General features: G+C 42.8%; 1 protein-coding gene across 4 annotated transcripts; it reads right to left on the bottom strand.

The window, feature by feature from the left end:
- Positions 1 to 176: 176 nt before the first annotated feature.
- Positions 177 to 14,134, bottom strand: KLF11 (KLF transcription factor 11). Of its 4 annotated transcripts, XR_012902520.2 has the most exons (5): positions 13,969 to 14,134; positions 11,178 to 11,438; positions 7,469 to 8,465; positions 4,716 to 5,138; positions 177 to 1,522 (listed from the first exon to the last, which is right to left on the bottom strand). XR_012902520.2 is itself a non-coding variant. In XM_075923507.2 (4 exons), the coding sequence occupies exons 1-4, from the start codon at positions 13,999 to 14,001 to the stop codon at positions 4,834 to 4,836; spliced, it is 1,596 nt and encodes a 531-aa protein (XP_075779622.1). In that variant the 5' UTR covers positions 14,002 to 14,134; the 3' UTR covers positions 177 to 4,833. The 4 variants fall into 4 exon arrangements, 3 of the variants coding, with proteins under 3 accessions (XP_075779622.1, XP_025040723.1, XP_075779623.1); XM_075923507.2 differs by having other exon boundaries at positions 177 to 5,138; XM_025184938.3 differs by lacking the exon at positions 13,969 to 14,134 and adding an exon at positions 12,879 to 13,544 and having other exon boundaries at positions 177 to 5,138.
- Positions 14,135 to 14,416: the final 282 nt, after the last annotated feature.

Consider the following 14,416-nt stretch of genomic DNA (forward strand, 5'->3'; position numbering starts at 1 on the left):
AAAAATAATATTACAAAAAGGAGAAAAATACCCCAAAAGTGCCAAATTAAAAATAAATACTCAAAATGAATAGAAATATAAACAGATTATTTTGACTTAACCTGAAATGTTTCAGTCAATTTGAAATGAAAGTTTCTCAAGTTTCTTGGCATGATTAAAATTTTCAAAAAATTAGCTTGGTTTGCCTTAAAACTTTTAAACTCAGCCCCAAACCAAAAAAATCCATTATTTGTTCCACTCTAGTAAGCTCTTTGCAGGCTTAGGTTCCACAGATCATGGGTCTAATGCTCACACGCAGCTCCAGCTGACTTCTAATTGTCCATAATGCCTAATAAAGAGGAGATCGATTTATTGCAAATAGGATGCAGGGGCTTGTACATTTATAGGCAGATTTTTCCCCCCCCACACTCTTCTGTGCATCTTTTTCTCCTGACAACCAAAAGAAAAAGACCATCTACAAAATTAATTACAGGGTGTTTCCAAAACTGTTTTGTGACTGGAAAATATCAAAGTAGTTTGACAAATTAAAAAAACAGTTTACCAAAATAGGTTTTTGAAGATATGGCATGTCTGGGTCAAGTAAAAGAATTAACTAAGTCACACTACAATCCACAGACAGATTTTTTTGCTCTTCTGTTGCCTAGAGCATAAAGAGCAGAGCTAATATTTTTTCCAATGGAATTAAGCTTGTTCCTTAAGTGCCAGTACTCAAAAAGCACAAGAGTAATAATCTAAGTATCCATGTTACCGAAAAGAGAAATTAGTGTAGCCCTGTGAAAAATATAAACATTTGCATACATATATCAATGCACATGATTACTTCTGGGGGAATTCTGCACCAAAAATCTTTAAAATTCTGCATATTTTGTCAAAATAACAATATAAATCACACCAGTTTCAATTATTTTGGTAATTTATTTCAAAATCAATGTCAGGAATTGTGTCTGTAACAATACAGACAACAAGGAATTTTTAACAGATTCCTTACTAGTCATATTAACACAGAACTTTGAGTAACAAGTAATTTAAATACAGAAACATATTTCCCACACCCCCCCCAGAAGAAAAATAATGGCTTGGGAAACTCAAGAATAACTGAGGAGTTGAGGGAAGGTAGTAATTGCAGGGAAGGAGCCTGTGTATGAACTTGGAAGGTTGTTGGGTGTGAATGGGAAAAGTGTGAAACTGGGCATTTTTGAGCAGAGAAGTATTATTAGGGAGTCTTCCCCATGCAGATGCTGGCTGACCCCTAGCTTCTCTCAGTCAGTCAGGGACATCTGCCTGCCCCCCATGTGTCTCTGCACCCTCCAACCCCCAAGTGTCCTTGCACTCCCTCCCCAAGCTCCATGTGACCCTGTCCACCACTCAGCCACCACCATCCCCATTGCATCCCCACTCCCATTCAGTCCTTGCCCCAGTCTGTGCCCACACAGGGTCTTCTGAACCCCACCCTGTGACCCTTCATCCAGCAGCTGTCCTTTCTCTTCTGCTGTTGCTTTCTGTTCTGGCCACATAATGTCTCCTAGTGGACAAAAAGAAAAGCTGCAGCACCTTTCCAGCAGAACATATTTTTCACAGTGATAAAAGGGTCTGCGCAGAACATAAATTCTGTGCATGTGCAGTGGCACAGAATTTCCCCAGGAATACATGACGGTCATCAATATCATAATAAATGTCAAATGAACGAAGATTGGACATTTTAAAGGATATGCATAAAAATCAGTACACTGAACACGTTTCAATTAAGTATAATCTTAAAATTACCAATAGCTATAACCAGAGGCATAAAAATGGAAAAACAGGAGCATATTCTGCTCTTACACATGTGCTTCACTGACTTCAGATGAGTTATTTCAGTGTGTTTGCACCAGTCCATAGGAGTGCAGAATCAGACTAACATACTGCACAACAAAACAAGGTTTTTAGCCTAATGAAGAAGTGCAATATACAGCACATTCCGAATTATTGATTTTAAGTCATATGGAAATGTAGGTATCTTCTAAAAACTGAATACTGCTGACAGTTTCAATGTATTATTTGCTAGTATTAGGAAAATCCATTCATTTTGCTTCAAATAACTGAAATATTGGTCCACATGGATGCTAAGTGGGCTTTAAAAAGTGTAATAGACCAAACTTAATAAACAATTATTTTGCAAAAAGAAAACAAATACAACTCCTGCTCTATTAGTTATGTTGAGTTTGCCAAAGTCATAAGAGCAAAGGGTAGTAAAAATATACTTTGTCAGTAAACAGACAGATGCAATTGAATGCATAAACATGAAGCAGATGAGTATGAAAATGCCATTTTATATTACCTCGTTTCAGATCAGAGCCATGCTTTAAGGAGAAGGCAGCTCAAGATAGAGAATTTAGACTCAAAATAAATAAATCAGATGAAGGCAAAGTCCTTATATATATTATATAAAAAAGTTAATGTTAACAGATGTTTGCAATAGAAGTTGCCACATTGCGCAAGGAATCAACCTATACAACAGAAATATTTGGACGTAGGAAGGCACCTGCTAGGCAGAGAGCTATTTTTATTCTGTTCTAGAGCCAGTTATTCTAGGTACTAATGAAATGTCTGATGTTACAAGTCTGATCTCAGCACTACAGCAAGCATCTTTGCTTGTTAATGTGTGTGTTCTCTTCTTGACATGGATGTTGAGTGATCTAACTGAGCTACACACATTTAATTTTGTTAATCCTATTTTATGCTACTAAAGAAAGTTTCAACAGAGCAATCTTGCAAGTGGCAATTTTGCAGTTCATCTTAGCCACAACATATTTTGATGTAAAAGTCCATTACACAGGGAGAATATTTCAGTTAATAGGAATGAATGGTTCTGCACACAAAATAGTATGGAATATAAGGCCATAAGACTGTCTCAAACTTTTTGAACCATAGCTCACTCCACTCAATGCAGACCTTTCTGCAGACCACCAGCCAACCACCCATTATGACAACATGGGTAAAAGACAAAGTGGAGGTGTGGGATCTGGGTGGGAGGTTGGGTGTAGGATCGGTCTGAGTGAGTGTGGAGGGTCTAACCGGGAGACAGAGTGCAGGAGCAGGGTGGGGAATCTGGGCAGCAGGTGGGATGGTAGATCCAGGCAGGAGCAAGGGTACGAAAGCGGGATGAGGATGCGTGGTCTCAGCATCAGGGAGATGCAAGGTCTAGGCATGAGGGGGCATTTATCTGGCTCTGTCCTCCCATCACTCCCAGGCACCACCCCTCCTGCTTCCACTGGCCATGATTCCATCCAATGGAAGCAGCAGGGAAAGCCTCCAGGTGAGCGGTTTCCTAGGCTGCTGTTCCTCCAGATGGGGGAGAAGGAGAGCAGGAGTGCATGGCGTCACTTCCTCCCTCTGCAAGTCAGATCCAGCCACAAGGCTCACTCCTCTCGCCTCCACAAAGGGAAACTGGCTCTGGTGTTCCAACATCATGGGGAGGGCTGTGGGACTGGAGCATCAGCACAAGTTCCTAGCTGCGGGGGGGGGGGGGGGGGGGAGAGGGGAGGGAGAGGAGCCTCAACTCCATGGCTCACCTGTAAGATGGTCATGGGCCACTAGTAGTCCATAGACCACACTTTGAGAACCATTGCTGTAAGAAGAGGCTCATCAGTTTAACCAAGTGGCTATATTTAAATTAGATTTTGGGGTATGATTTTGATACACAAACTGGTCTTGAATAATCCATTATTAGGTGTGCAAGAATTAAATGCTGTATAAAAACACCCTACAATTTTAAAAGCAGAGAACATACACAAAGAGATATCCAGTTTACTACACAATCATTGTTTTGTCACCATCTACCAGTTTTGTGTTTTCAGTAAATAGCAGTACATTAATGTCAGCAGGACTTATGTAAAAAAAAAATCGCTTACTGGTGGCAAAATTCTTCAGAAATAGTTGTACCTGTGCACCCAATTGAATAGTTTTGTTTTCCCAAACTTTGTTCAGTCAGATCAAAAACTAAATCAGGAGCTCACTCACTCGCCTTTAAGCTTCCACGTCAAGTCACACACACGGCCTTTCCACAGCAGAATTTATGAAACACATTCAATGCAATTTCTTTTTCCTTTGAGGATCCTAATTTAATTAATTTTTGTGGGTTTCAAGAAGCACATTTTTATTCCTAGAGACTTTTTTTGCAAATGGCAACAGGTTTCTAAGTCCCATTGCTGCAATCTCATCTGAATGAAGGTTCAACTGTACAAACTGATTGATGGATCAGGGTAAACTTCCAAAACATTCTGAGTTACCCAAGGGTTATATGTTTATAAAATGTTTTAAATTAAGTTTCTCGAGGATTAGTGAAAAGCAGTTTCTAAAAAAGGGCCTGATTTTGCACATCTTTCCTTATGCAGGTAATTTCAATGACTGCAGGCTGAGCCCTACCTGAATAAATACAAAGTGTATTTTGTATAGAAAATATTACTATATAAAACATTAAAAAAAATCACCTTGTTTCACTTTGTATCAAATATGAATAGCAAGTGTTACTCAAGTGCGTGTTGGTTTTGTTTTTAATACTTTAGTACCTAATCTGTTTCCAAAGAGTTCTGCTTTCCTGAAGTGCTGGTGAGTGTGGATGCCACCCAATTCTTGAATAAAATTGAAACCAAAGAAAAGAGACACACAGTCGAGTTCATATGAATAGTTCAAATATCATATGAATAGAGCCTAAACTGAAGAAAATAATTACATACCTCTTTTCCACCCTATTGAGGCAAATATGAATAGAAATTAAGACACTGTCAATTCGGTTTTAACCACTGTAGCTCTTCCTGACTTCTAGAAAGTTCTGAGAGCAGATTCTTTGTCCAACTAGCTCACTTGGGCAGAGGCTGGCATGGGGATAATCATGCTCAATGCACCACCACTTTTACTTTTCTCGGCTGTAGCAATTCTGTTCAGTTTGCCAATTTCTGCCTGCCAACTGGGTATTTTCTTTGTAGTCATATGACGACGTGCATGTTTTGTCAAGTGATCACTGCGCATGAAACGACGGTCACACACAGGACAAGCGAACTTCTTCTCTCCTGTATGAGTTCTTCGGTGGCGAGAAAGTTCATCTGAACGGGCAAACTTTTTGTCACAGCCTTCCCAGTTACAGGTGAAAGGTTTTTCTCCTAATTAGATATGGGGAAAAGCAAAACAAAAGTTTATTTGTGCTGATAGAAACAGAGCATGGTTTTAAGAATTAATAATTCAAACTCTAGCCTTGCAGCCACTTATGTTCATATTTAACTTTATGCATGTGAGTAATTCCATAAGATTAAACATGTGCTTATGTAGCTGCTGTATTGTGGTTTTAGACCAATGGTTCTCAAACTTCTGTACTGATTACTTGTTTCACATAGCAAGCCTCTGAGTGCGACTCCCCTCCCTTATAAATTAAAAAGACTTTAATATTTAATACTATTGTAAATGCTGGATAAAATGCAGGGGTTGGAGGTGGAGGCAGAGAGTTTGCCAACCTCCCTGCCACGTAATAACTTATAACCTCCTGACAGATCATGACCTCCAATTTGAGAATCCCTGCTTAGACAATAATACATGTATTGCTTTTCTTAATTTTCTGATTCAACAACATTTAAAAAAAAATGTTACCAAACAATTCAGAGTTTAGAGGAAAATATTTGTTCATATATCTACAATATCTTTTTACCATAAATTTTGAGACATTAACCCCTCTAACAACACTATTGGAAATAAGAGGCCATGTCATATCATACAATAACCTAAAATAACATCTTGAATTTGATGCCAGTGTCATAATAAGATGCTCAATTCTTCAAAAGAACATAGCAATTCAATTTCTAACAACTATTAAGAACATAATTACTAATATTTTGCATCATTTGCTGAGCTATGTTTATCATTTGATTTGGGCAATTCATCAATTCCAAACACAGGTTACATGCCACACAAGTCATAAAATGTAACACAATTAATGCAAGGGATGATTCCTTTCACAATCTAAAATCCCCATTGGTTTCCATGATCATTTTGGGTGCTCAAGGAATGTATGTGCATGCTCAGAGTTTTAACATTACCATTGCTAGTTTCTTATTACTATCTAGGAGTTTAATAGTTACACAAGCACACAATTTTAGAGCTATTCTAATAGCAAGTGATCTATTACTCACTTTTGGCCAGAGATATAAGGTTTGATATCCAAAATACACTTACAGATAGATCTGAAAAATGTTTACACCATTCAAGAAGGAAGCACTAAAAAACATTTTTACATATTAAGGGCTCTCTCAAAGCAGGAGTAATGGGGAGCAGGAGAAGATCATCTATTGTTCCCCCTTGGCCTTCTGCTGGTTATTTTCTAGTCAAAGGTCATGGTTAGGCCAGTGTACACAAGCTCCTGAGACTCATGCTGCAATCATCATCACACTACAGGGGATGTACAGTTTCTTTTCAAGCCAGCCAAAATATAAGCTTTAAAGCACACTGCCCTGATCCCTGGGCCAGCCTGAACTGCATCAGGATAGCTCAGGAACCCACTATACCAGTGGGGAGGGGTGTTTCTGCCTTAGCTATGGCAGCTCAATGCCAGAGCTAGCAGGCTGAGGCAGTACTCTGTGTGGCTGCTTTGAGCCTTTGCATGAGGCTTCTAAGGCAGTTGTGCAGTTGCTTGGCCATGCAGCTAAGGAGCTTAGGTCATAATGCAAAAAACTAGAAAAAAAATATACCATTCCCTGCTATCTTAACAGGTATATGAAGTAGAGTCTGTTATGAATAGCATGATGAAACAAAAATGACAGATACAAAAACAGCTTGTAGTATATGATGTGCCATAACTAACACCGCCCAAAAAAATTGGTTTATGTAATTCCTTCAGATCATATTAAATGCAGCACACTTCGGCTACGGCTACATTGGCAAGATTTTGCGCAAATACTTTTAACGCAAGAGTTTTTACGTTAAAGTATTTGCGCAAGAGAGCATCTACACTGGCATGTGCTTTTGCGCAAAAGCATCCGTGCCAGTGTAGACGCTCTCTTGTGCAAGAAAGCTCAGATGGCCATTTTAGCCACTGGGCTTTCTTGCACAAGAGGGTTTTTTCCTGAGCAGGAACATCATAGTTCTTGTGCAAGAAGCACTGATTTCACACATTAGAACATCAGTGTTCTTACGCAAGAATTCCCCGCCAATGTAGACACACACAGCCTTCAAGTTTAAAAAAATATTTTGGGCTAAGTTTTGTTTGAAATGGTACTATGAGCAATTCCACTTATGTCAATGAAGTTAATCTGTGGTCTAGGTTACAGGAAAAAAAATTGTCCCTTTTCTGTCTGTCCTTGAAGATTATCCTCTACTCTCCCACAACACGTGGGAAGTTTTCCATGCCACCCACTTGCCCCTCTCAGAATCAAAATGCAGAACAACATTCTTCCAACCATACAATGTATTTTCTTGTAATAAAGCAGTTGCCCTTCATACGCACCAGTGTGAGTACGAAGATGGGCTTTGAGGTGGGAACTTTTGAAGTATGTTTTCCTGCAGCCTGGGAAGTTACAAACATAATTTCTCCTTCTTGAGAAGTCCATTTGAGGTGCACAGCTTTGACCAGAAGAGAGAAAAACTGGTGCAGGAGCAAGAGGCAATAGCTTGGTGTTTCCAACAGTCATTACAGTTTGTTGGCACTGTGGTGTCTGAGCAACAGCAGTCTGTGGAAGAACCAACATGACAGTACCCTGAGGCACAGAAGGTCCCATGAGAACAGGCTGAGAAACTGAGGCTGTTTGGGGTAAAATAGGCTGGACAGTAGTCGCGACAGTCTGCGTAGGGGGTTTTATAAAGGCAGAAATCATACTTCTTTGCCTGCTAAAAGGAATCATTTGGCAGATGACTTGGGGATTTGAAACAGGGGCAGGTAGCAGCTGAGTGGCTTTTTTTGGTAGGTAGTTGTCACAATTCTTTGGTAAAGAAGTCTGTGGTGAAACAGGTCGTATTGGCTGTTGCCCTTTATTAGTAGCATTGCAACTAGAGTTATGCAAATAAGGCTGAGGTACTGGTGAAGTATCAGTAATTAAACCATCAGCTGTAATCATGTCCTCAGAAAGTCTGGAATGTCTTTCGTCTTGTGCTTCACACCAGTCAGTTGAAGTACTGCAATTACCTGAAGTCACCTTTGTTTTAACCTGCACTGCAGGAATGTGGGGATAAGCGGAACTATAGCCTGTATGACGTATCACGCTGGTTGCCATTGCCCTGCAAGGTTGAGGAGCAGGTGGTTCAGATATTGCTGACTTCCGACTGGATTGCCTCTCCATGTTTATGACAGAAGATTTGGCTATTGCGGATGCACAGTTTGTAGGGGTGACTACACAAACAGGTGTATTTGTTGTGACTGTTCTTGGTTTGGAATAAGTAACTTGTGAAGAAAGGAGCATTGTAGTTGATGGCTCAACAAAATCAGGGCTGTGAGGGGGGGTCATACACTAGAAAAATAAAAGAAAAACAGTAATGTGTTTGTATACTAGTTATTAACCTTACTTTAAAAATAAAGAACACATGATGAAGATCTAGAGCCGTGGTGTCCAGCCAGTTACTGCTATAGCGAACTAGCCACACTCAACTGGACAAATAGCCACATTCAACCAGCCAAATAGCCACATGTGGCTAGTGGCCAGCATATTGGACACCACAAATCTAGAGTGTTATCAAGAGTCTAAAGACATCTTTTAGGAAGCTATGACCAAAACATTAACTTCTTATCGAGTAGCCCTTCTGGAAAGGGCAAAGCTTGCTAGCATCATGCGAACAGTGACACAGATGTCATCCTTCAATACTGCATGTGTCAGCTTTTTAGGTTCCAATGCCCATTTTCACTCCTCAGATAATGGACGCATCTATTTACATGCAGTTCACTGTTCTTAGAAAATAGGGCAGTGGTTCATAGTGACATTATCCCTGCTTAATTGCAGATTTGCACAGAGACCTAAACCTTTTATTAATTATTATTCTACCAGCTGGTAGCTCATCTTGGAATTGATGTGATTGGAACTGCTCTCCCCTCTCTTCTTCAGCCATTTCTCACTCTTCCCTCCCCTGTTGCAGCTACTGTTGGGAGATGGGAATATGACCTAAGATAGAGAGGGGGTGATGACTGCCCAATGGAGGAGGAAGACTGTCTTATCCAGTAAACTTTTATTCTACAAATGAACTAAGACCAAAGTCCTTAACACTCTGAAAGATTTAAGCAAATTGGCTTTTCTTCAGTTTTTTTTTATATCAACTGCAACAATACCTACATAACAAACATAAGAACGGCCATACTGGGTCAGACCAAAGTTCCATCTAGATCAGTATCCCATTTCTGACAGTGGCCTCTGCCAGGTGCTTTAGAGGGAACAAGCAGAACAGATAACCATCAAGGGATCCATTCTCTGTCACCCATTAGAACATAAGAATGGCCACACTGGGTCAGATCAAAGGTCCATCTAGCCCAGTAGCCTGTCTGCCAACAGTGGCCAGCACCACGTGCCCCGGAGGGAGTTGACCAAAGACAATGATCAAGCGATTTGTCTCATGCCATCTGTCTCCAGCCACTGACAAACAGAGGCCAGGCACACCATTCCTACCCCCTGCCTAATAGCCTTTTATGGACCTAAACTCCATGAAATTATCTAGCTTCTCTTTAAATTTTGTTATAGTTCTAGCCTTCACAGCCTCCTCTATCAAGGAGTTCCACAGGTTGACTACACGCTGTCTGAAGAAGAACTTTCTTTTATTAGTTTTAAACCTGATACCCATTAATTTCATTTGGTGTCCTCTAGTCCTTATATTATGGGAACTAATGAATAACTTTTCTTTATTCACCCTCTCCACACCACTCATGATTTTATATACCTCTATCATATCCCCCCTCAGTCTCCTCTTTTCCAAACTGAAAAGTCCCAGTCACTTTGGCCTCTCCTCATATGGGACATGTTCCAAACCCCTGGTCATTTTAGTTGCCATTTCCTGAACCCTTTCCAAGGCCAAAATATCTTTTTGAGGTGAGGAGACCACATCTGTACACAGTACTCAAGATGTGGGCGTACCATAGTTTTATACAGGGGCAGTAAGATATTCTGTGTCTCATTTTCTATCCCTTTCTTAATAATTCCTAACATTCTATTTGCCTTTTTGACCGCCGCTGCACACCGTGTGGAAGTTTTCAGAGAACTATCCACGATAACGCCATGATCTATTTCCTGATTTGTCATAGCCAAATTAGCCCCCATCATAATATATGTATAGTTGGGGTTATTATTTCCAGCGTGCATTACTTTACACTTATCCACATTAAACTTCATTTGCCATTTTGTTGCCCAATCACTCAGTTTTGTGAGATCTTTTTGAAGTTCTTCACAGTCTGCTTCTGTCTTGAAGTTCTGCACAGTCTGCTTCTACTTCATTCCCAGCTACCTGAGAATCAACTGTCATCTGAAATGGACCAGAACTTTGAGAAATCATCAGCTGCATGTCCAAACACACAGGCCCAGGGAATGAAGTGGCAAGTTAAATTTCAACTTGTTTTTATGTTTTATCGTAGTGTCTAACATTTGTTCTTCAATCCAATAATTATTTTTTTGTATTACCTTTGCAGGTAAATCAATACAGAGTCACTGAGCTTCACTATGCAATCCTCTTACTCAAAATACCCAGGAGAAACCTATAATAAACTATCCAAACAAGCTTTCCCAGGACATCAGTTAAAATGAACACCTGAACAAAATTTTTCTACTTGAGATTTAAATAGAAGATCAAAACATTTTGTTTGTATCATCATATCTATTGCCAAAGAGATGGTGGAATTATCCAAACTGAGAAATGCATACTTTAGATGCAAATAGTAATTACACAAGCAGACAAAAGCTTCAGAGGGGTAGCCAAGTTAGTCTGTAATAGGAAAAACTTTAAAAAACAACAAATAGTCTGGTAGCACTTTAAAGACTAACAAAGTATTACCAGACAATTTGTTGTTTCCATAAACAGAAAAGTTAGGCAGCTAAAATTACTTTTGACAGTAACCAATATTTAAAAAACAAAGATATTGCTCTCTCCCCAAATACAAAAAAGTTAACCAATATAATGAGGACAGATTAGTAATAATATAAACGTATCTGTAGCCATGCATATTCATTTTGAATTAGTTTTCTTCTTACCAGTGTAGACAAAAAGTGATAATCCTTTGGTAATTCAGAGGCAGCTTCAGCATGCATTGTGAAGTCACCTGAATCTGAGATGGGTGTCAGTGGCCTTATCTTTAATGGGTCACTTTTCTGTGATCTTTGACCCCAGGAGCTCATACAAACAAGTGCCTCCACTGCTTCTATGTCATTCTGCTCTAAGGTGCTACATGTAGATCTTTCGCTGTCATGACGCTGTCTTTCCCGTATAGATTCATATAGGTCCACAAAGTCAACCTAAAGACAATCAGATCATTAGCTGTTAGGATAAGTCGAAAACATAATTACCACAGCTCACATATTGTTTGTTTATAACAAAGGTCTCTTGAAACTCATCATATGTCCAATACAAGGGTTTTTTAAAAAACAACTCAGTTATTCAATATGCAAATCTTCCCCTCCTTCCCCAGACTACATCTTATCTTCCTCCTCTCCAACTCCAAATAGCTTTGCAGAAGAAGAATGACTCACTGCAAAGGAACTGACACAGGCAGCTCAAATGTCCAAACTAACTTTCTTGGATTATGTTGTTGTTCTGAATAAAGATGTTCAGCACACACAGATACAGACACACACAAAATGACTCCACTCCCTCTTTGTTTAGTGAGGGCCATTTTCTGGCTTTATTTGAGGGTTTTATTTATCATCACTCTAATATTTACTATACTTTAGAAACATGAGATAAGTACAGAGTCAAGGACTCCCAAATTCCAAACATAAGTCTGCTGCCAACTCAGGTTACATCCATACTACAGATTATGTGGACTTTATTACTGAGGGTGCGAATGAATCACCCACCTGAACGACATAAATTACACTAACGTAAGTACCAGAGTGGCACTTCTCCCACAGATACCTGCTTGCAGAGGGGATGGAGTTGTTAAGCTGAGAGCAGAATGCTTTCCTGTCAGCTAAGAGCCACTACATTAGAGAGTTTACAGCAACACAGCTGTTTGCGTCATTGCACTATACTGTATATGAGGCAGATATTATTAGGGAATTTTGGTATGGGAGAGTAACCCAAAAATAAACTTGTTTACATAAGCAAATACTGCATTATTGTACTGGGAGGGGGAAGGCTAAAAACCCTGACCTTTTCTTCACTGAAAATGGAAACAAGTTTTGCAAATGTTCACTGTGTGTGCTGTAATAACCCTAACAGCCACAAGTTGTTGCTCTAACACTTATATTCCCTTTCCCTCATATAAAATGAGTAATAACAAAAGGGTCCACTCCTCCAATTCTTGAACATCTAAAGCACTAAACAAAATCAACTAGAGCAGTGGTTGTGTGAGGAAAGCAGAATCAAGCCTTTAGATTATTAATTGTTAGGGACCATGTTTAGATACTGCAATGATAGTTCCTATTAATAAAAAAAAAACTTAAATCAGATTAGATGGCATTATATTGAAAGTCAATGAGACTTTGCCATTAATTTTACTAGGTCCCTAGTGCCATGCAGATATACAACTGTGTACATAATGCACAATGTTTACACAACGTGGGTGGCACAAACATTAAGTAGGAGGGATCTGAAAATCAGGCATTTATCAAATCTCTAGAATACTCATCCACCTGACAAATCATCTCGATTTAAAGGATGCCTCAAGGTTTTAAAAAAATCCAGTTTAAGGAGTCCGTAAACAGCCAAACTGCTCTGAACATTAAATTTCCCACCGTGCTGGGCTCTGGGCAAACACATGCAGACACAGGAGACAGGCAGCTCCTTCAAAGTCACCACATTCTACCCAAGAAATAGCCTTCCAAAGCGCTGCAGCCACACCAGACACAAGGTTCCGGTGCTACACGAGAGCGATTTCCCGGAACCGGGCTGCGCTCGAGCAGTGAAAGTGGCGAGCCCGGGTGAAGCTCACAGCCGGCGCCGAGAGGAGCCCGAAAGCTTGTCCTGAAATCACCCCGCGGCGCGCACGCGCTGCAGAGGAAGTCGGCGCCTGCAAACAGCGGGCGAGCTGGCAGCGGCGCTTTTGGCGGAGCAGCAGCGCCACGAGACTGGAGGCTGCCCGGGGCCAGGCCGATGCTGCCCAGCCCCGTTGGCTCGCCCGACATGCGGGGGGGTCGCCGCCTGCTCGGCAGGACCGAGGCAGGAAGGGAAGCCCCACCCCCAGAGGGGCGGGAATGGGGATGGCGGGGCTTCTCCCCACCCGCGGGGCAGCCGCCACCGCCCACTCTAAATATAACTCGGAGGCAACGTGATGCATCAAAATAGCGCCGGGAATGCGAGCGGCGCACGGGCTCGGCAGCTAGCGCCAGGCTTGTGGCGGGCGCGTCTGAACCCGGGCTGGGGGCGCAATGCGCAGCCCTGCACTCCCCCGCCCGCCCCCTCCAGCGCAGGGACAGCTCCGTGGCTCTGTCTGGGTCCGCGGCCCCTTCTCCCCACGCCGCCGGCAGCGGTGCGAGCGCGGGGGCGCTGGGAAGGGGAGGCCGGGCTCCCATCCAAACCCACGCGGGGATTCGCCCCGTGCCCCCCCCGCCCGGCCACTCCCGTGGCCAGCAGCAGCGGTCCCCAGGCTCGGCTGAGCGCCACTACCAGCAGGTGCTCCGACTTGCTGCGTGCAGCGCCCGACGGGGAGAGCCCCGCATCTCAGGCGGGCGCGACGCGCCCATCACTCTGGCGTCTGGGCAGGGGCAAGCCCTAGGGCAGAGCGCGGCCGCAAGGGTGAGAAGCCGGGCACCCCCGACGCCCCGCTTTCCGCCTGCAGCCGCCCCGCCCCACAAAACAGCCCGGGGCTGCCGGTCGGGTACTCACAGCGGGGGCATCTCCCCTCTCCGAGCCGGGCATGGCGAGGCTCCTGCAGGCAGCAGCGATGTGACAAAGGCAGCAGCCAGCGCCGCCTCCTCCTCCCCCGCCCGCGGGCCGGCTGTGAAGCAGCCCAGGCGCTGGTGGGGGTGGGGGGGAGAGACACGCCAGATACTCCGTGCACCAAGCAGCCGGGGGAGGAAGGAGCAGGCAGCTCCCCACCAATCGCAGCCCAGCCTGGCCGGCGCCGGACCAATGGGCGGCCTCGGCCGGCGTGATCGGGGCGTGCAGCCTGCCTGACAGCGGGGAGGACTCAGCGTGGGCATGTTCGCAGCGGCGGTGGCTGAGCCTCAGCCATCCGCTGGAAACTAGGGGAAAGGTCAGCACGGGAAAAGGGGGGCGGGGCTGCGTGTCACTGAGTGGCGGCCAGCCAGGGAATGCCTGTGCGTGGGGGTGT

This window comes from Pelodiscus sinensis, chromosome 3 (assembly GCF_052426305.1).
Source record: "Pelodiscus sinensis isolate ZL-2025 chromosome 3, ASM5242630v1, whole genome shotgun sequence".
Taxonomy (NCBI): Eukaryota; Metazoa; Chordata; order Testudines; family Trionychidae; genus Pelodiscus; species Pelodiscus sinensis.